Source organism: Coptis chinensis, chromosome 3, assembly GCF_015680905.1.
Source record: "Coptis chinensis isolate HL-2020 chromosome 3, ASM1568090v1, whole genome shotgun sequence".
NCBI classification, from domain to species: Eukaryota; Viridiplantae; Streptophyta; class Magnoliopsida; order Ranunculales; family Ranunculaceae; genus Coptis; species Coptis chinensis.
Genome location: NC_141458.1, coordinates 58,962,136 through 58,982,920, shown reverse-complemented (window position 1 = coordinate 58,982,920; position 20,785 = coordinate 58,962,136). Strand labels below are relative to the sequence as shown.

The 20,785-nt window shown below is 34.8% G+C and overlaps 1 protein-coding gene across 1 annotated transcript; it reads right to left on the bottom strand.

Moving 5' to 3' along the window:
• Positions 1 to 19,497: 19,497 nt before the first annotated feature.
• LOC147510200 (protein LURP-one-related 12-like) lies at positions 19,498 to 20,561 on the bottom strand. Its single transcript, XM_086602224.1, has 2 exons — positions 20,133 to 20,561; positions 19,498 to 20,046 (listed from the first exon to the last, which is right to left on the bottom strand). The coding sequence occupies exons 1-2, from the start codon at positions 20,346 to 20,348 to the stop codon at positions 19,639 to 19,641; spliced, it is 624 nt and encodes a 207-aa protein (XP_086458350.1). The 5' UTR covers positions 20,349 to 20,561; the 3' UTR covers positions 19,498 to 19,638.
• Positions 20,562 to 20,785: the final 224 nt, after the last annotated feature.

Here is a 20,785-nt window from a genome sequence, read left to right as displayed (position 1 = left end):
AAATAATTGGTGAAAATAATTGGCGGAAGTTATTGGCAGAAAGTATTAGCAGAAATAATGAGCGAAAATTTGTATATGAATACTGTTAAAAGTTGCTCCGAAATGTGTGTGTGTGTGTGTGTGTGTGTGTGTGTGTGTGTGTGTGTTTTTTTTTTTTTTTTTTTTTCAGATGGAAAGTAATAGAACGTTGGTTGTGTAATAAAAATAGGAAAAATAATACCAACCTTTAATGGAAATGCAACATCACTTTTTGTTTTTGATCTTGTGTTGTCCGCTGCATGTTGATAGGTAATATTGATAGAAAAATATGATGACAATATAATGGGGGAATGCAGACGCCCCCAATATAAAATCAGTGTAAGAAAGTGTAAGTCTCGCCAGAATGTCCCGTTATTTTTAAATCGTATTTTTCTATTTAATTAATTAATTAAATTATTTATTTTCAAAATTATTTGGATTGGACTTCGGGATACGTGGGCACATTTTTGGGCCCGAAGTCGGTGTTATTCTTGGGTTTGGACCCAAAGTATATAAACACATTTTAAAATAAAATAGGGTTCGAGAAAAATAATATATTAAAAAATGGAAAATTGAAAGAGAATTTCTTGGAGAGGTGGAAATTGTCGACAGTTCGGACTTCTGATTTTGCTCTTTTTTTGATTCGATAACATTTAATTGGTGAGTAGCTATTTTGCTATTTCACCGGATTTATGGTTTTCGATGTATCGGTGTATATTAAATTGTTTAATGTTTACGTTTTTATATACCGCTCATTATATCGGCTTTATTCAAATCACATGCATTGAAAACTTCTGTTGAATTTGTCGTGTTGTTAAAACTTCAAAACTTCGGAAAAGTGAGGTTGAACTGTCGAACCTTGTTTGGGTCCGTAAAGGCGTTTGCAAAAGAAACCACAAATCGTCCCATATTTTGGTTTGAACTCTTTTTGGGGTGGGTTTTGAAACCGTCTTTGACGATGTGGTTAGGATTGAAGAATGATTTTGATTGGGGATGGTGGTGGTGAAGTGTTGGGGGTATTTGTTGGTTGGTTCCCGATTGGGTTGTAGTGGTTTTGGTGGTTGATTCAGAATGATGAAGTATTGTATGAATTAGAAGTTTTGTCCAATTAAAGTGGGCCTTGAATTTTCGTTTGTTATGAAAGCTCTTCTTTTGGGGTGGGGACGATTTTGTTGGTAGTTTGAACTTTGTGGGTTGTGTTTTTTGAATGTTGTGTTGGTTGTTGTTTGATTGAGTGTTGTAGAGTGGTGGGGGGCTTGTCGGTGGAAGCTTGAAAGCAAGCTTTAATGGTGGCGGTCGAAATTGTAGATCTAGTTTGGATGGAAAATCGGGATTTAATGATTAGGGGATTTTGTATTTGACAAAGTTATAGGGTTTTGTTTGTGATTAAAACCGATATGATGGAGTGGAAGATGGAGAAGAGTTTGTGGTGGCCGATTTTTGGGTGGTTGGTGGGCTTTTCTTGTTGGAAAGATGACCGAAACTTGGGCTTGGGCGAGTTATCGATCTTTTGGGCCAAAAGCTAATTAGTTCATTTATTTCAACTGTTTTAAGTTCTTGGGCCCTAGCTTGTTTTGTTTGGGTTGGATTCTATTTTTTAAGTTGTTGGGCTCGGTTTATATTAAGTTTTGGACCAATTTGGCTTTAGCCTTTATGGACCGGTTTCATTTTAATTTTGGGGCGAACCCTTTTGTTTTTGGACCCGGTTTAATTAAGTTTTGTTTAGGCCTTCTCCACGGATTAGTTTTGGGCGGATTCGATTATCGTTTTGGGCCCGTTTCTAATATTGCTTGGGACCAGTCCATTGGACTTAAAATAGATCTGTTTGGGTTTTCCAATGTTTAAACTTTATTAGTTCTAAGGTTGGGCTCGGCCGGTTTTTATGTCCGAACCATTACCTTGGTCATGAGCCCATGAGCCATGCACCTTTGCCATTAGCCATGAACCATGGCTATGACCCTGAACTGTCGAATCCGGAAAGCGACAATTTGACTTTGACCATGATATGTTGACTTTGACTTTGACCAGGACATGTTGACTTTGACCATGACATGTTGAGTTTGACCTTGACCATGATGCGTTGACCTTTGACTGTTGACTTTGACCTTTGACCGTTGACTTTGACTGTGGAATGTTGACTTTTCTAGTTTTTCACATATTTGATTATATAAAATATTGTCGATATTATATAACTTGGTTGGTCATTATCTAATTTAGATTTGAATTGATGAAATGTAGTGTGTAAAACATATATATATTGGGCTTTGATTGTGGGTTTTGAATTTTTCCATTTATTTGTCTTCGTTTTATGTGTATATTATATGAACACATATAGTAATAAAATCTTTTGTGGAAGCTTGTATAATTTGGTGGTCATTATCTAAGAAAAGATTTGACCTTGATGTTGTGTATTTTTGACACGTGACGATATTGAGATATTAGGAGATATTATATTCCTAATACGTTATAAGAAAAATGTATGTGATCGTTGAAGCATTGTGACATGAGATAATATCTTTGGGATATTTATATTAATACAATATCTTGGAGAAATGTATATACACTCCATTATTTTATATGTGAGATGCTAATATAGTATTGGTGAATATTTGCCTTTTTGGAGTGTGGTGTAGTGCAATAATATATTAGATGTTTCGTGAAAAGAATGAAAGTGACTATGAGATATAATTGAGATGTTTCTAGATATTATGGCTTAGTCTGCAATAAGGTAATTGACCTTGAACCATTGATATAGTAGAAATGTTTATGAGTCATTAATGTATGACACACCGGCCGGATAATAAATTACGTAACGAAAAATCCTAGAACCAACGTTACACTACCACAACTCATGTGATCTGCCTGTGTGGGTTATTTGATATATAAGATGTTGTATATATATGAGATGTTGATTGACCCATGTGTTGGGCAATCGTGAAATAAGTAATAGTGGCTTGATATATAAGATGTTGATATATAAGATGTTGTATATATATGAGATGTTGATTGACCCATGTGTTGGGCAATCGTGGCGAATAGTGGCTTGATTATTCCGTTATGGAAATATTGGAGCGAGACCATGCGATATTTTATGCGAAATAGGGGCATTACTTATATAATTGCTTCCGTGTGAGGATTTACTTATCTCGCGGCATCCCGCTCGGCTTGTGGTTACATTTTCGGAGTTTCATTCATTATATAAGGGGAGGCATGTGGATGTACATGTTAGTATTGGGTTGAGCGATTGTGGTAGCCAGGGGAAACTAGGTAAGACATAGATCTGACGTGATTTTAGGGACACACAAAGAAAACCTGAAAATAATCTAATTATGGTAATATGTTTGGTTGGTTATTTGTTTAGTTAGAACCTAAAATATCGATGGAGGAACTACATGCCTTATTTATGATCGCATTATAGTTTGTTGTGTGGTTAGTGGGAAGTTAAGGTGCCTCGATTGGAGGAACTACCTGCCTTAATTATTGTATTTGAGTATGTTATATTAGTCGTTGAAAGTTAAAATAAAATTTCATTCCATTGAATGCCTCGGTGGAGGAACTAACTGCCCTTATGGATTATGTATATATTTGTATAAGTATATGTTGTTTTAGAGCTACTTCCAAAGATTTTTTTTATAATGTTGACCGATTTGCATGTTTGCTTATCGGGTGTGTTCATTCAATAAACATAGTTGATAAGTTTTGACAGGTTTAGTGTTGAAGAAGAGTGGTTCTTTGCTTGTGGTTTGTGTTAGCGTTGCATCTTTTTTAGATTTGTTTTGTTTTCCCGAGGTGATATAAATTTCAACTAGACAATGTTTTGTATTTCATTTGTAAATTTTATTAAAGAGTTATTGAAAGGAGAGTTGTAACCTAATCTTATTTGTGAATCTTTGTCATGAAGAAGACTTTTGTTTAAGTTAAAATTTTTATGGGTTTTATTATCCTCATATTTAAACCGCTGTTTATGGGTTTTGGGAGTTGAGAAGTCGTCACACCTCGGAGATCGAAGAAATCGGGAACAAATAATGTTTTCAGTGCAATACGAAATTAGGGTGTGACATCGCCCCATTGTTGTCATTGAAAAACTAAGGCAAAAGGCCACGATGGTCCTTAATGACCTTAGCTATTCAAAAGTGTAACAACATATGTATCAAACGTGAGGCAAAGTGCGGAATTTTCAAGTGCAGTGCAAGGTTGTCATTCTTGCAAACTTGGATCAAACTAAAACACAACGTCATTGCCTTAGTAGTGGAATTCACCCACGGATATTAAAATTTGAGAGTATTCCAATAACCGTGATCGAGCAAGAATAACCATCTTATTGACTTCGGATTTTCTTTGATCTTAGGGGCATGAATCGACATACTTGGACCAAACAAGGCATAATATGGATGACCTCTTTGGAATTAATACTAATGAATGACAATATTGTTGAAAGGAGAGTCTGAGGAAGAATAGAGTAATGTAATAAAGGACAACCAAACATATGAGAATGAAAATTGAATGTCTTTATTGATGGATAACATGTTAAAATATAAAAGAACTTATTATTTTCATGCGGTAAAAATGTCGTTTGAGTCTGTTTCAAAGAACCATCGAGATGTCTTTGGAAATCAAATTACGTGGATGAAACCGATTTATTTGCCATATTCAAGGTTGAAAGGTGATAACGCAGTTGAATACTTCGGTGTTGTACTATAAGCCTACAAAATTACAGGTAACTCCTTTACCTAATTCCCCTTGAAAAACGACAAAGCTCTTCATGCCCGTGACCATTATTTGTGGAAGTTACATCAAAGGGACTTTGTGTTAAGCGGGATGCAATCCATTTCATCTAGAAGATTTAAGCAGACAGACGCCCCCGGTCGAGCTTATGTGGAGGATGACACGTGCCATTATATCTTACAAGAGTTGAAGATTTTAGGCGGTACACATGTTCGGGTCCGACTGGAGATTGTCTTTTTCTTTGTGTGTAACTAGCCTATCTAGGCCAGTAGCTTGTCTGGGATCGTGGTCTTCCCTCTAGCTGCTTCTATGACACCTTCCTTCCCTATCGGATCAAACCTGTCTAGGATGGCGATTTTCCTCAGGTCAATGAGGTCGGCCTTCCCTGTCAGCTCGGTCTCGTTTGGGATATTGGTCTTCCTTATATTTTCTTCCGTGATGCCTTCTTTCCCTGTCTGGTCGGACCTGTCTGGGATGACAATTTTTCTCAAATCCGCGAGGTCGGCCTTCCCTGTCAGGTCGGTCCGGTCTGGGATGACGGTATTTCTTATACTTTCTTCCGTGACGCCTTCTTTCCCTATCTGGTCGGACCTGTCTAGGATGGCGATTTTTCTCAAATCTATGAGGTTGGCCTTCCTTGTCAGGTCCATCCGGTTTAGGATGATGGTCTTCTTTATAGTTTTTTCTATTATGCTATATTTTTTTGTTAGGTCGGACCTATCTGGGATGGCGATTTTCCTCAAATCAGCGAGGTCGGCCTTCCCTGTCAGGTCAGACCTATTTGGGATGTCGGTCTTCCCTATCAGGTCAAACCTGTCTGGGATGACATTTTTTCATAACTTATCAAGTACCCTTCCTTGATCGTCAAATTTTAAATTCTGACATCCATTGACTCTCTATCGTTAAGTTCTTTGCAATCTACTATTTCAACTATTGTTCCGTTAGAGTTAAAGTATTTGCTCGAACAGCTAGATGCCCTCGGTCGTGCCCATGTGGAGAAGGATACCTTCCATTGTCTCTTATTGGAGTTAGAGAACTTTGGTGATATGCACAATTAGCTCCAACCGGTGATTGTCTTTCTCTATTCCTATAACCAGCCTTTTTAGGCTAGTAGTCACCCTTGGCAGGGTGGTCAATATAATTATAGCTCCTCAATGTTTTGTTGCTCTTGTCTGCAATGAGACATGTCTAGGATAGTAGTTATCCCTGCCAATCCGATTCTCTCCATAAGTTCGGGTAATAGGGTCATTACTCTTAGAGCGTGCACTGTTGATTGTGCTTGAGAAGTAGCACATTGCTGAGGACTAGAAGTGGATCTTCAAGACAGTCCCATACACTGGGATGGCCTGCATCCCTGCGTGGTTGCCTTGATGTAGTTGAATTGACAACATCGTCCACCGCCCTTTGTCTCTTTGCGAGCTTCCTTCTCAAGTTCCTATTCAAAATGTTGATTCGTCCTAACTCACGCTCAACCGTATTAGGGGTGTATTGGCTGTTACCATCATTTGTTCCATTAGTTGCTGTGGGAGTAATGTCCACTTCCATATCCATGTCAACTGAAGGATCAATATAGACGGACGGCGGACCACATAGAGGATTACTTACTTATAGGTTTTCTTATTGCAAGACTGTTAAGGGTGATGGCAGGGGTGTTTGTACTGTCATTTGCGGCGGCGGAGGGGTGGTGGTGGCGGCAGTACTACTGCAGTTGGATGTTGAAAATTAATCCTACCACTAGGAGCAACTCGATTGTTCAACGGTTCTTGCATTGGCCTAGTTGAATTTCGAGGGTTGTGATTCCTATTGGCAGGAGGAATATGTTGATAGTTCGGTCTACTTCTCGTGCTTACCATCTTGATTGCTTCACGTGATAATGGATTCTAAAAAACCCACAGACAACGCCAATTATGTTTCGGCAATAACCTGCTTCAACACAACGAGAGCAAATGATAAATAATGCACTAAGAAACAGAAGAAATTGATGTTGGGGGAGATGAAACTGAACCAAGATAATGACTGCCTACGTACCCAAGATCTACTCTCTAGGGATCAAGTTTCAACATAGTTCCTTGTTGTGAGAGAGAATGTTTTTTTATGAATGGAGAGATTGAGTCTTATGATGACTGTGTTTGTTTGTGTCAAAAGAATTCTTATCTCTTTGAACCTCTATCCTTATATTCTACAATAATGAACCTGGACATATTCATAAATAGACCAGTTATTGGGTGTAGCTAGGATTATGCCCTTGGGCTTAATTGATTTGGGCTGAATTCGTGGCTTAATTAGCCACAAAGTGGGGGTCTATACACCAAGGTTGGCCACAAAGGTATGAGTACAGTCTTGTCTATAGGATCTATCTAGGGGTGATTTCGGATCGGATAAAAGATTTTCGGAAAAATAAGAATATTGAATAAATTGAGACATGCACTAGAATGACAATATTGATTTTTTGAAGTTGTGAGAGAAACAATGTTTTACATCTGTTACACCCCAACTTTCCAAAAAAATTAAAAATTGATATTCAATCATCTGGAAACCCGGGGTGAAACAAAACCCACTAACATATTATCAACCACGATATTAAAATCTGAGATCAAATTAAAATTGAAAGAATAACTCTTCATTTACAAATAAATTTTTTTACTAACCAACTCTATTACATCTGTTTCAATTCAAAACCGTACACTTTAGAAAAACTTAAACCAGAAGACTCCAAGAGCAAATCCAAGTCACGTGTCTTCATCCACTGCACTCCATCATCTATGTTCCCAAGAACACACCCACGTTGCAAAACAAAGCAAACATGGGTCAGCAAATTGAATTTGCTGGTATGAGTAAACTAACAACAAAATATATATAATAATCTTTCAAATGAATAAATATAACATTACCAACCATTTCAACTTGGAAGACAATATAGTTCCGTTTTTCTAAAACGGCGTGTAGTTTCTTTCCAAGTAAGATTTCACCCCTAATATAAAATTTCAAGAATCTCATATAATAGTACTCATCATTCCCACTTTTCAAAATAGCTCACAACATAAATACCACTTACATTCCATTTATTAAATGCACATATGATAACCTAATTAACTATGAGTTTGGTATACTTTACCTTTAAGCCAACACGTCGTCTTAGGGTAGGATATTTACGTCCCTGCAGAAAAGATTAATAGATCCTACCCTCCTGCAAAACAAAGTTAGACATCACAATAAAATGATTTATCTCAGCCAGTCAAATTTTCATTCATAAGCAAACCTCATTTAAGACATTGAAGTCTAATTAATTCAACATAGTTTGTCCCGTATATTCGGGGAATACCACTTATCATAATACCTATATCAAGGGTAGTCATTCATATGACATCATTACGTCATAAAGTTTCTGCGTGCATAACCATAGATATCAAACTATCACAAGTCATTAATATTTTCTTAATAACATATCAAGTTATAGTCATTTCGCAGTCACGTAGAAATCACAATCATTTACTAATATTATTCACAGTCACACTTCACATCCATAACATCACACAATTCATATACTTTTACTTAAAAATCACTCGTCTACTTATGAGAATGGGGAAACATCACACCCAAGGAGTACATTCACCCTTTGTGAGTATCAACTCATACAAACCACGTATATATTTCTCATAAGAAATCATATACATCATATGCAATAACTCAGTCACACATAAAATCAATATTTTTACTTTGCTTATTAATTATCTTGTTGACTCATTTAATTATTCAAAGACACAGCCCAATCTTTAGTTCCTACTCCATGATTTGCACTACACACATTTGCCAAATCACACATATCCGTGTGCCTCACTCACACCGAGTACCACTATAATACATATGTCCCAAGCGGGATATCGCCTCCAGGAAATATACTTTCATCTTGTAAACTCGTAACTTGTGAGTTACAGCCATCTCTGGAGCTTTTCATACACATAATCACAAAGCCTCCTTTGGGCATAACAAAATATCAAGTCATTCATGGCACATTCAATGAATACCTTGGGTCATTCCCGCCACATTCAAGGAATACCCATCATAATACTAACGAGTCATTCATGACACATTCAATGAATGCCCTGAGTTATTCCCGCCACATTCAAGGAATACCCAAACCTACATTCCCGTACATTCAAGGAATATGACCAACCCGCAAGGCGAATACCTTAGTTCCTCTCTAGGGCAGTCAAAACTATTGGGTCATTCATGGCACATTCAATGAATACCCGGGTCATTCATGACACATTCAATGAATATCCATCTATCACATGACATCACAAGTCATAATATCTCATTACCAAATCCTGAGGCGTGGAGAGTTATAAAGATGTGGGCGACACATTAAAACATTATTATCACTTATAATTATAATAGCATTACTCATGTCAAAACAGACCACACATGCAGAGAGTCATTTTCGCGCGTCAAGGCAAATTAAACACTTAAATATCATTAAATGTAAACAGACTTATAATCAAACAAATACAATTTACATAACTACACTCATATACACAATATCGTAAAAAAATAGTTCATTAGCCCAAATTTAAGTCCACACACACTAATGTCCAAAACAAATCCACATATACTAAAGTCTATATTCATATATAACTTCTATCTCACGCATACATATTTATGTAGTCTCAAAACAACAGTAATTTCTAACACAATCACATAGTTATCACACAAACTAATATATATATTATAGATATAGTATAGTATAGTGGCTGCACTTTTGCTCAAAGTTGTCTACGTATCCAAATCTTTCAAGATTGGAATCAAGCCTTCGTAGTTCTTATTAGCCACATAGTCAATGCTATGGTTTTTCCTAAATTCATCCAAATGACATGTAACTTAATATTTAGAAACTAAGGTATGTAGATATACTTTTTCATGTAGAACTCGAAGTCCCAACCTCAGCCCATCTAGAAGAAAACTTAGGTTGAAAACGGTAAAAATCCTAATTTTCAGCAAACTAGATTTCTGACAGACTATCTTCCGAATGACACAACTCTTTCCACAGGTGTCCAAATGCATCGAGGCTTTTTGTGTTGCAAAGCTGACACACAGAACTTACTTTCTCATGTTTTACAAAAATACTCAATCACATTTTAAATGTGCCAAAACTAGGCTCGAACACAGTGCGCAGAAACTGATTTCTGACGCACTGTTTTCTGCCAGTCAAACTTCCAAACACCATAATTAATTCCACGGGTCTTGGAATACAATAAGGCGAATTGGAATAGAAAGAAGACTTCCAAATCTTACTTTTTTATGTTTTATAAAAATTCTAACTCTCACCCTAACTATTTTAAAACTGGACTTGAATACAGTGCGCAAAAACCGATTTCTGACATACTGTTTTATGTCAACCAAACTTCCAGACCTTATATCTATCACCACAGACCTCGGAATGCGACGAGGCCAATTGGGTTGGAAAGCAGACACATAAAACTTATTTTTTTATGTTTTGACGAGAGTTTGAATCTGACTCTAACTATGTGAAAACTTGATTCCAAACCAGACACAGACCGGATTTCTGCAGTCAGAAAATCTGATATGCTAACTTACGAATACCGTAACCATATCCACAAACCTCAGAATGCAACGAGGTCAATTGGGTTGAAAATCAGACTTCCAGACCTTACTTTTTCGTGTTTTCTAAAAAAACTAGTTCAAACTCTAACTAAACCAAAATTGAGCTTGAAATCAGACTAGCGCTAACCTTTCTTAAAATTTCAGCAAATCTATTCTTACCTTCAATAATTGTTTTCACATCAGCTATAGCTATACCAAACTTTTACATACTCATAAGAATCAAAGATTCAAATATATATTAAGGGCTTCCAAATAATCAATGCCCTATAGACCACCATCGACAATACAAGCAAACCCATATATACCAGAGTGTAGAGAGAATCCATGTCAGACCAGAAGTAAAACTATACTCACATGTAATCAATTCCTTGGATCTATACGGACACACTTTTTCTTGGATTTTATAACTGTTTTGTACTTTTGTAGAATCTATATTATGATAGTCCATTTATGTCAGAGAGCATTTAAACTATAACAAAAAATAGTGACTCCACGAAAAAGGAATTGAATTGCTTGATAAAACTTTCAAGTCTGTAAATACATAACTAGAATAAACAATTATTGTCAATCAACTGTATATATAAAGTTAGTCTACTCACTTGTGATATGCTCCTGTTGCCAGCAAATCCCCCAGCAAGAAACATCCATTTCTTCTTTGAGTAAAACTCTCTCTCTCTCCACTCAAGCACTCTCCCCCAGTAAACACTCATTTTCCTTTTTCTCTTGTACGTCTCTCTCTGTTCTTATTTTATTTTTTTTTTTCTTTTTTCAAAAACCAGAAAAAACCAACAAAAAGGAGAGTTCGGTTGTAACCAAACCCCTCTAACTCTCCCACGTTTTTATCTTATCTTATTTTATCTTTATCATTTTCTTTTCTTTTTAATATTATTATATTTTTTTTAAACCCTAATAAATAGGGAAACCAAAGAAAATAAACGGGGTGTTATAACTTCTCTAGGGTTTTTATTTGGTTTGTAAATTATATGTAGCATTAATTTAGTAACTATATGAAATAGACCGCTATATGTTAAAAATTCAAAAATTAATCGGAAATCGGATTGGATCGGATTTTGGAAACACATCTAATTCCGATCAAATTATTTTTCAGAAAAATCGGATATCGAAATTTCGGATATCGGAACACAAATATCATTGCCAAATTCGGAAAAATATCGGATCGGAATTTGAAAAAATTGTGGTTTCGAAAAAAAGAGACACCCCAAGCATTTTCTAAGTTTAGGTGGGGTAATTCTGGTATGTTTTGTTACTTTGTATCTGTCTGTCTTGAAGTAGGGGTAGATATGTAATTACATAGGGGAAAAGTTACTAACAACTCATTTCAGCCGGAAATTGAGGCGTGCCTTGAGTTTTACTAAAACAAGAAATAAACCAAAAATCCACTTTCTAATTTTAATCATAGTTTAGAACAGTCGGTGTCACACCTCAAATTTCCAGAAAATTTGAAATAGGAAATTATCCAAGATGTAATTATCTCAATCGTCACCCTATTCAATCATCTAAAAACCCATGATGAAATGAAACCCTAATAACATATTATCATATTATCAACCACGATATTAAAATATGAGAGCAAATTTAAAACCAAAAGAAACAATCCTTCAAATACATTACTAAACTACAAAGAAACTAACCAACTTTATTACATCGGTCTCAAAACAAAACCATACACTTCAGAAAAACTTAAACCAGAAGACTCCAAAAGCAAATCCAAATCATGTGTCCTCATCCACTGCACTCCACCATCTATGTTTCTAAAAACACACCCACGTTGCAAAACAAAAGAACATGGGTTGAAGAAATTGAATTTCTTTGGTATGAGTAAGACTAAAAATATAAAAACAATATATTCAATATTTCAAATAAAGAAATATACTAATACAATCATTTAAACTTGGAAGACAAGTTAGTTCCGTTTTTTCAAAATGACATGTAGTTTCTTCCCAAGTAAGATTTCACCCCCAATATAAAATTCAAAGAATCTTATATAACAGTACTCATCATTCCCACTTTCCAAAATAACTCACAACATAAATACCACTTACATTCCACTTATTAAATGCACATATAATAACCTAATTAAATATGAGTTTGATACACCTTACCTTTAAGCCAACACGTTGTCTTAGGGTAGGATATTTACGTCTCTGTATAAAAGATTAATAGATCACAGCCTCCTGCAAAACAGAGTTCTACATCACAATAAAATAATTTATCTCAGCCAGTTAAATTTCCATTCATAATTAAACTTCATTTAAGACATTTAAGTTTAATTGATACAACCTGGTTCGTCCTGCATATTCGGAGAATACCACTTATCATAATACCTATATCAATGATAGTCATTCACATGATATTATTACGTCATAAAGTTTGTGCGTGCATAACCATAGATCTCAGACTATCACAAGCCATTAATATTTTCGTAATAGCATATCAAGTTATAATCATTTCACAATCACATAAAATATCACCAGTATTCACTAATATTATTCACAGTCATACTTCACATCTATAACATCACACAAATTCACATACTTTTAGTTCATTCAATTCCACAATGTATCTTGTTTATTAATCACTTATTTACTGACCTCACATTTAGTTCATACTCCACGATTTGCACTTCACACATTTGCCAAATCACACATACCCGTGTGCCTCTCTGACATATGTCCCAAGCGGGGATATCACTTCCAGGAACATATTTACATCTTGCAAACTCGTAACTTGTGAGTCACAGCCATCTCTGGGCTTTCCATTCGCATAATCACAGTCTCTTATGAGCATTCAATATCTCAAGTCATTTATGACACATTCAATGAATACTTTGAGTTATTCCCGCCACATTCAAGAAATACCCATCATACACTAACATGTCATTCATGACACATTCAATGAATACCTTAGGTCATTCCCGCCACATTCAAGGAATACCCATTATAACGCTAACAGGTCATTTATGGCACATTCAATGAATACTTTGGGTCATTCCCGCCACATTTAAGGAATACCCATCATAACACTAACATGTCATTCATGACACATTCAATGAATACCTTCCTATCACATGACATCTCAAGTCATAATATATCATTACCAAATCCTGAGGCGTGGAGAGTTCTAAAGGTGTGGTCGACTCATTGAAAATATTATTCTCAACTCACTTATCATTGTACTAGTATTAATCATACACAACAATTGATCACACGTACATAGTTATTTTCACGCATCAATGCAAATCAATCACGCATTTAAATATCATGGAACGCAACACGAATGATCATTAATCAAATACAATTCAAACAGTCACAATCACGTACACAATTAAATGATAACATTATACACATATAGTTATCACAAATACTAATATATAATATATAATATAGTGGCTGCACCTGTACATAAGGCTGCCTACATATCCAATCTTTCAATATTAGAATCAAGCCTTACGTAGCTCTTAACCAATAAATATCAACATCCTTGTATGCACTTTTGAGAAAAATAACAATTTATATTATATAAAATCACATACAATAAGTTTCAAATACTCCCACTATCATATACGTAAAGTTTCATACCTAGAGATATACTATGAACCTTTAAATCTAAAAACTCACAAATGAATATTTATCTACTTTTGATTAAAATAAAAATGATCTTATGAACCATGTCGGTTCCAAATAAAACCACAGTCTAAAATAGTGTAACTCTTTCAACGTAAACCGAAATACTACGGGGCTTTTTGAGTTTGAAATAGGACAGCTAAAACTTACTTAACATGTTTTAATCAAAACCTATATCAATTTCTAAATACACTAAAAATCGTCTCCAAATCAGACAAAATTCCTAACTAGAACAAAAACAAAATAACATCAATATTGGAACTAAGTGTAAACCCATTTAAATAATTATCTAATTTAATAGAAGGGTTTATTGCTCAGGTAGGTCTTTTATACTAAAAGAAAATTAAGAGATAAGTTTAAAACCGATGTAAAGGTTAGGCTTATAGCCTTGTATAAGTCTGACTTGTAGGTTCATTATACAAAAGAGAACCAATAGTTAAAGATATTCAAAACTAATATATAGGTTAAGGCCCATGCACATTAATGTTTGACTTAGTTTAGCTTAACCTTATTATAACTAGGTGAGCAACAAATTAAGGTGTACCTCCTAGGTAGTCAAAACAGGAATGCTTTGACTTACAGAATTTAAGTCCACATATTCCTACATAATCATCACCACTTATTTCATATTTTAAATATCATGAAGGTTAACACAAATTGTTACAATCAAATATTCCTTAGATCATCACCGATCATATAAGACACTTCAGTAGCAAATAATTCATACAGACGCTTCAACTACTTAGTTCTCATACATATATATAAGTCATTTCTAATTACATATATATAAGTCATTTCTAATTCATAGACACTTCAAATGTTTATTCTCATAATATCTATAAGCCACTTCAAAAGCAAATAAGTGATGCAGACACCACCGACCATATAAACTCATTTATATCAAAAGAAATCTCAATGTCAGTAACTTAACACAGTATACCCTTTTCTTTTCTTTTTTGGCTTTGATCAACATAACAATTTTTCACTTCAAATTTCCAATAAATAAATTAAGTACATTACTAATATAATTCATATGATAACTAATCAATTAAATTTAAAAATAATAAGGTTTAGACTACTCACCTGAAATTGAATTTGCAAAAGAATACCAATACTTTCTTTTCTCCAATCCCTTTTCTTCTTCTTTCTCTTCTTTTTATTTCTTTCAATAAAAAATATTCTTTTTAATGGAGACTAGAGTTTTGTTTTTGAATAATAAGATTTTTAGAGAAAATTCGCAGGTATTGTTTATTCAAGGTTTTAAGTTTGTTTAAATTAACCTATGGCCCTCAAATGGGTCTAAAAACACCTAAGGTCCATACCTATATGAATGGGTATATTTTAACAATGTTTTCAAGCCCAAAAATAATTCTAAAATACCTACAAAAGTTCTAACAAACAACTTCAAGTAAAAACAATTTTGAAAAATCAACAACAGCCAAACAAATTCTATAACAAACTAGACTTCATAATATAATAGTTATTTTCAATTCAAATAATATAATTTATGTTGTTTAAAAATTAGGGTTGTTATAGTCGGGTTTTGAAACCATTGATAATGACATTTTTTGGGTTATAACTATTAGAAAACACTAGATTTCACATTTTAATTATTAATAAGGACAGACTTAATTTATTTATTTTCCACTTTTTCAATTTTACCCTTCTATAGTCTATGCACACCGACATTTGTGCATACCATTTTCTTGTGATGTTTGGTATGCACAGACAAAACTGATAAGAGCATCTCCAATGGGGGGTGCGTGTAAACCATATAGAGTGGAAAGTTTACACCCCAAGTGTCAAAAAACTCTATCCAATAGGGGTGCTAAAGTGTAGATAATAGACTATTAGTTGATAGAGGGAATGATAAATTTTTCTATCTTGCTATCAGTTGAAAAATAGCTTGGGCGACACTTGAACACACATCTGAATAAAAAAAACGTTCGGACGTCATTTGGAGTGACGTCCCTATCTATTTCTAAAGTCACAATTTGAAAATTTTAAACTCGGACGACACTTGAAGTGATTAAAGAAGGACGTCATTTCAAGTGTCATTTGATTTTAAAAACAAACTTTTTTACACTTCTCCGTTGGGAACAATAGAGAGTGGATATTTAAGGGCTATACAATAATTTGCAATTGTAGTTGTAAAATCCTAATGGCACCTAGGTGGAGCCTATGTGGAGGTGTAATTTTACACCTCCCATTGGAGATGCCCTAAGGACAAAATTCCGAAACCTTGATTTCAAAAACACTCTCAAAATCTCAAGGACAATAGTTGACTCTTGTCCGAAAAAGACAATAGTACCCCGGTATGCTATGCACAAGTGTCGGTATATAGCACTTTTGATCTGTGTATACCAAACATAAAAAGGTAAAATTGGAAAGAGTGAAAAATATAAAAATCAAATTTGTTCTTATTAATAATTAAAACGTGAAATCTGATTTTTCTAGTAATTACAAACAAAAAAATGTCTTGTCTTTATCAATGGTTTTAACTTTTAAAACTTAGTTGTCCTATACAATTAAAATTGGAAAGTGGACATTTTGGTTTATTTCTTGAAGCTGATTTGAGAGGGGAAAAATGGGCTGCTAGCCCGGCTAGGTAAGTTGGCTCGGGGGGGGTCGGGATATATAAGGCGTAAACTTTACACCCCGAAAAAAAAAAAAAAAAAAAAAAAAAAAAAAAAACTTCCAATGGAAAGTGTAAAACATAGGTAATAGTTATTATTGTGTAAAGCAAGGGGGGAATTCTCCAACTCAAATAACAGTTTGTAAAAAGCTCGGATGTTGGTTAAAGTGACGCGCCAACTTAAGTTCTTCTCAAACTTTACCTAAACCCATGCTTTTTTTTTTTGAGATTTTTTGTTGTTTGCAACGGACATAGGCCATCGTTTATTGGTTGTTTATGTTTTAAGTAACTACAAATGATACTAGGAGTTACGGTGTTTTGTTTTGGTTTTTAGTTCAACCTATTTGTGACGGACTTGGACCGTCGTTTTTCTCAAATTACTTTTACAAACTTGTAATTGGATACAATTTTGGATATGAAAACTATTAATTAGTGGGTAACGGGGTTATGAAATCCTAGTGACTCTTATGTGGATCATATGTAGATATGTATATTCATAACCGCATTACCCACTAATAATTTTTATACCCAAAATGGTATCCAATGCAACAAAGCTGATGAAGTTGTAAAATTAAAAAATTGGGAAAAAACGACAGTTAAAGTCCGTCGCAAATTGGTTTAACTAAAAATAAAATAAAATGCAAGTCATTTCGAGTAACGTCCATTGTCAACTAAAACTGACACAACCAATAAATGACAGTCTTTGCCCGTCGCAAACATTACAATTGTTAAAAATAAATAAAAACAGACATGAGTTTATGTGACGTTCGAATTTGTTTTTAGTTGGGATGTTATTTCAAGTGGCATCCTATATATTTATTAACTAATTGCTCGATGGAGAATTTACACCTCCCATTGGAAACAAATTTTTGATATTTGGAGTGTAAACTTTACACTTTAAACAATTTACACCCCCAATTAGAGATGTCCTAATAGTAGATATATAGAGATGACAAAATTTAGTATGCCAAATTCTTCCGAGTTTGAGAAAAATTCTTGCTACTATTCTAGAGATGGTTTTAGGTTACTGCAACATGAAATTGAAATTGAAATGTACACAAGAAAAGAAAATATCCCAACCTACCTTGTTGAAATTTCAAGAAATTGTTATGTAACTAAAACTAACTTTAACTATTACAATATTTTCTTGCTATCCCTATAGACTTGGCAAGATAGATATACTTTGACGTTATAATCTCCAATTTTCAAAAGCCACATGACATGTGAGTTAGCTAGCGTGTGAGAGAACAATATTCACTCGCTTAAAATAATGGGGAGGGGGGATTTGATTTAATAATATATTAGCCTATAATGGAGATTGTAAGTCCAATACTATCCCCTTAAACTACACTATATTTGGTATTAAATCTATATAACTGAACTAGTATGCGATATGTGCTACACACTAGTTCTTGTAAGCTTTTGCATAAAAAGATACATTATCAATATTCTTTATAGATCTATGTCGACTTGTTACATCAACAATAATAATAAAGAATCATAAAAATTAAAATTGTAGTGAGGGAGGTGCTTCTAAATGGTAGAAAAAGAGAAATAAAAAAGGGTTAACTAGTATTACCCCCCACTAGATGAGCCAATTAGGATTTTCCCCCACTAGATGGGAAATTAGGGTCTCTTCTAAATACACACAAAAAAATTTCGGTCAACCCATTTTGACTTTTTTTGTGTGTGTGTTTTTAGAGAGACCCTAATTTCCTATCTAGTGGAGGAGAAATCCTAATTGGCTCATCTAGTGGGGGGTAATACTAGTTAACCCAATAAAAAATAACTTATTTGATAGCGAGGGGTGCTTTGGGAAGTCCGATGGGTTGGCAGTATCACACTATCACCGATAGTTCATGATTTCGAATAGAATATTAGGATTCCATCAAATATTTCAGTGTTTCACGAAATCAAAATAACAATACTGTTTGTATTAGGGTCGAAAAATATAAATTTCAAATTTTAGTTGAAATATGTTGATAATTCTAGCAAAAATTCCGATTTTTAGAACTGTTTGAACTTTGAATTCCAAAATTTCCGAAATTTTGAACTATGGTTTCACACTTTCACCATATCGTGGATTCGTGAGAGAATTTCTAGCGTTCTGCCCAGGGTAGGACAGTCCTGACCTACCTAAGTGATAAAATAAATTACCTGTTGACATTTACTCAAGTTTATATTTTTCAATGAGAAAAAACAAATAAATCAATGAGTTGACTTATCTTCTTCCAAACCAAACCCGCCACCAGTGTTTCAAACACCACCAACGACTTTCCAACACCGGCTAATGGTACAAATATGATTTTCAGAAAGTAATGATTGCAACACTAATAAATTAGTCGATTGTCGGATCCTGTCATAGGTTTACACACCTTTTCCAAATTCCTTTAAATTTCGAAAAAAATATATGTTTAAGATTGTACAATCTTCAAACCCAATCTTAAGTTCAGAAAAACAAAGTGGAAAAAAGCAATTTTTTCTGGGAATCAAAGTTGTTGGGTTAAAACAAAAGTGTTCAAATGTTTATTTTTGTTGGGTTTAATTAATTATTCAAGAGTCTTCATTTTAACATAAACATATATAATATGAAAGTTGTTGTTTATACAGTGGGTTTTCGTTGAATTTGTGGATAGTGAGCATTTCTTTTTCCGATGAACTTCCGTGAGCAGTTTACATTGGTTTGCAAGAAGAAGGAAAGAGAGTGTATTGAGTTTATTTTTAAATTTTGAATCAAGTAACTGGTCGGGACCCTCCAACCCCCTTAAAAGTTCAGGACGCTAGCAATTATCATATCGTGATGGTTGGAGGTTGGTTCCATTCCACCGAATATATAAATGGTTGGAGCTGGTCTAAGTAATAACAAAGTTGAATTTTTGAACATGTTGCATTTCACAGTAACAGTAGGATGGGAAGCAAAGAGACAAGCTTAGTCCACATCAAGGACACACCCATGCAATTTTAAAATGTCAATTATATAATAATTTAAGGTTACTAAAGAACCTGATCTTGCACCTGATCTTCACCGTCGTCGAACAATCCAAATTCACCAACGTCAATCTGGTCAAGAATTAGAACCAAACCCATGGCAAAAGCAGCATCAAAACCAGGTTTAACCACGAGTGTGAACACATCTTTACCAAACACCACATTAGCAGACGCGTTCGCTTTCCTTCGAACCTCCGCCACTGTCTCTCGCGCCGCGTTGTAAAAATCACAGCACCGCCGGCTAAACGAACCATCGATCTGGTACTCCTCACCTGGATTATCTCCATAAACCTCTACAGTCACGGCAGACCGTCCTATTATTGATGATCTTCGTACACTAAAAATTGGTTCATTCTTTTGCCCTTCGATTATTTCTCCTAGAAATCCTTCCCATCTTTGGTGCAGACTTGGCCTCTAAAACAAAATTTCATTTAAAAAATTAATCAATTATAAGATTCACGTACTGAGTTCAGTTGAACATGAATACCAAGACCACTAACCTTTCTGCGAACAGTGATGAGGCATTTGCCAGAAACATCCATGAGGACAAGTTCATGTCTATCTCGGACATCGTGACCATACGAATCAACTCGAAACACACGCTCACCCTTGTTATCATAGGCCGCGAAACCATCCCCCGCAAAGAATAAACATGTCTTGAGTACAGTGAGATGGGTTTCTTCTTCGAAGACGTAACTTCCTCTCATCATGCTCATCAGCTTTTCCTTTTCTTTCCCCTCAAACTTGTTTTGTTATCTGTCTTTACTTCAGTAACACGCTATTCGAAGGGTGTCGGGCAAGTAGGTAAGTATATATTAGGGAAAGAAAATGGGTAGAAACGAAGCTAAAGGGAAATTGATTCCTTCTCAACGTGGTGGGACAGAGCGCTAGACATGTGGTTATTATTAATATAATATCTCTACTAAGATCCGCCAATGAGTACTGGCTGCTCCCTCTCACTTGTCACCTCTAGCTAGTCCTACTACTTTTCATAGGCTCCACGGGAAATAGAACCACAAAAATACAAAACCAAAACCCGTTAACATGAGCCGGGCCTTAACTTAAAATACCCAATCTCATATTCTCATTAACGAGTCCACCAATCCTCCCTCCCAAAAATAAACTTACCTTTCATACAAGTGGGCAAGTGCCA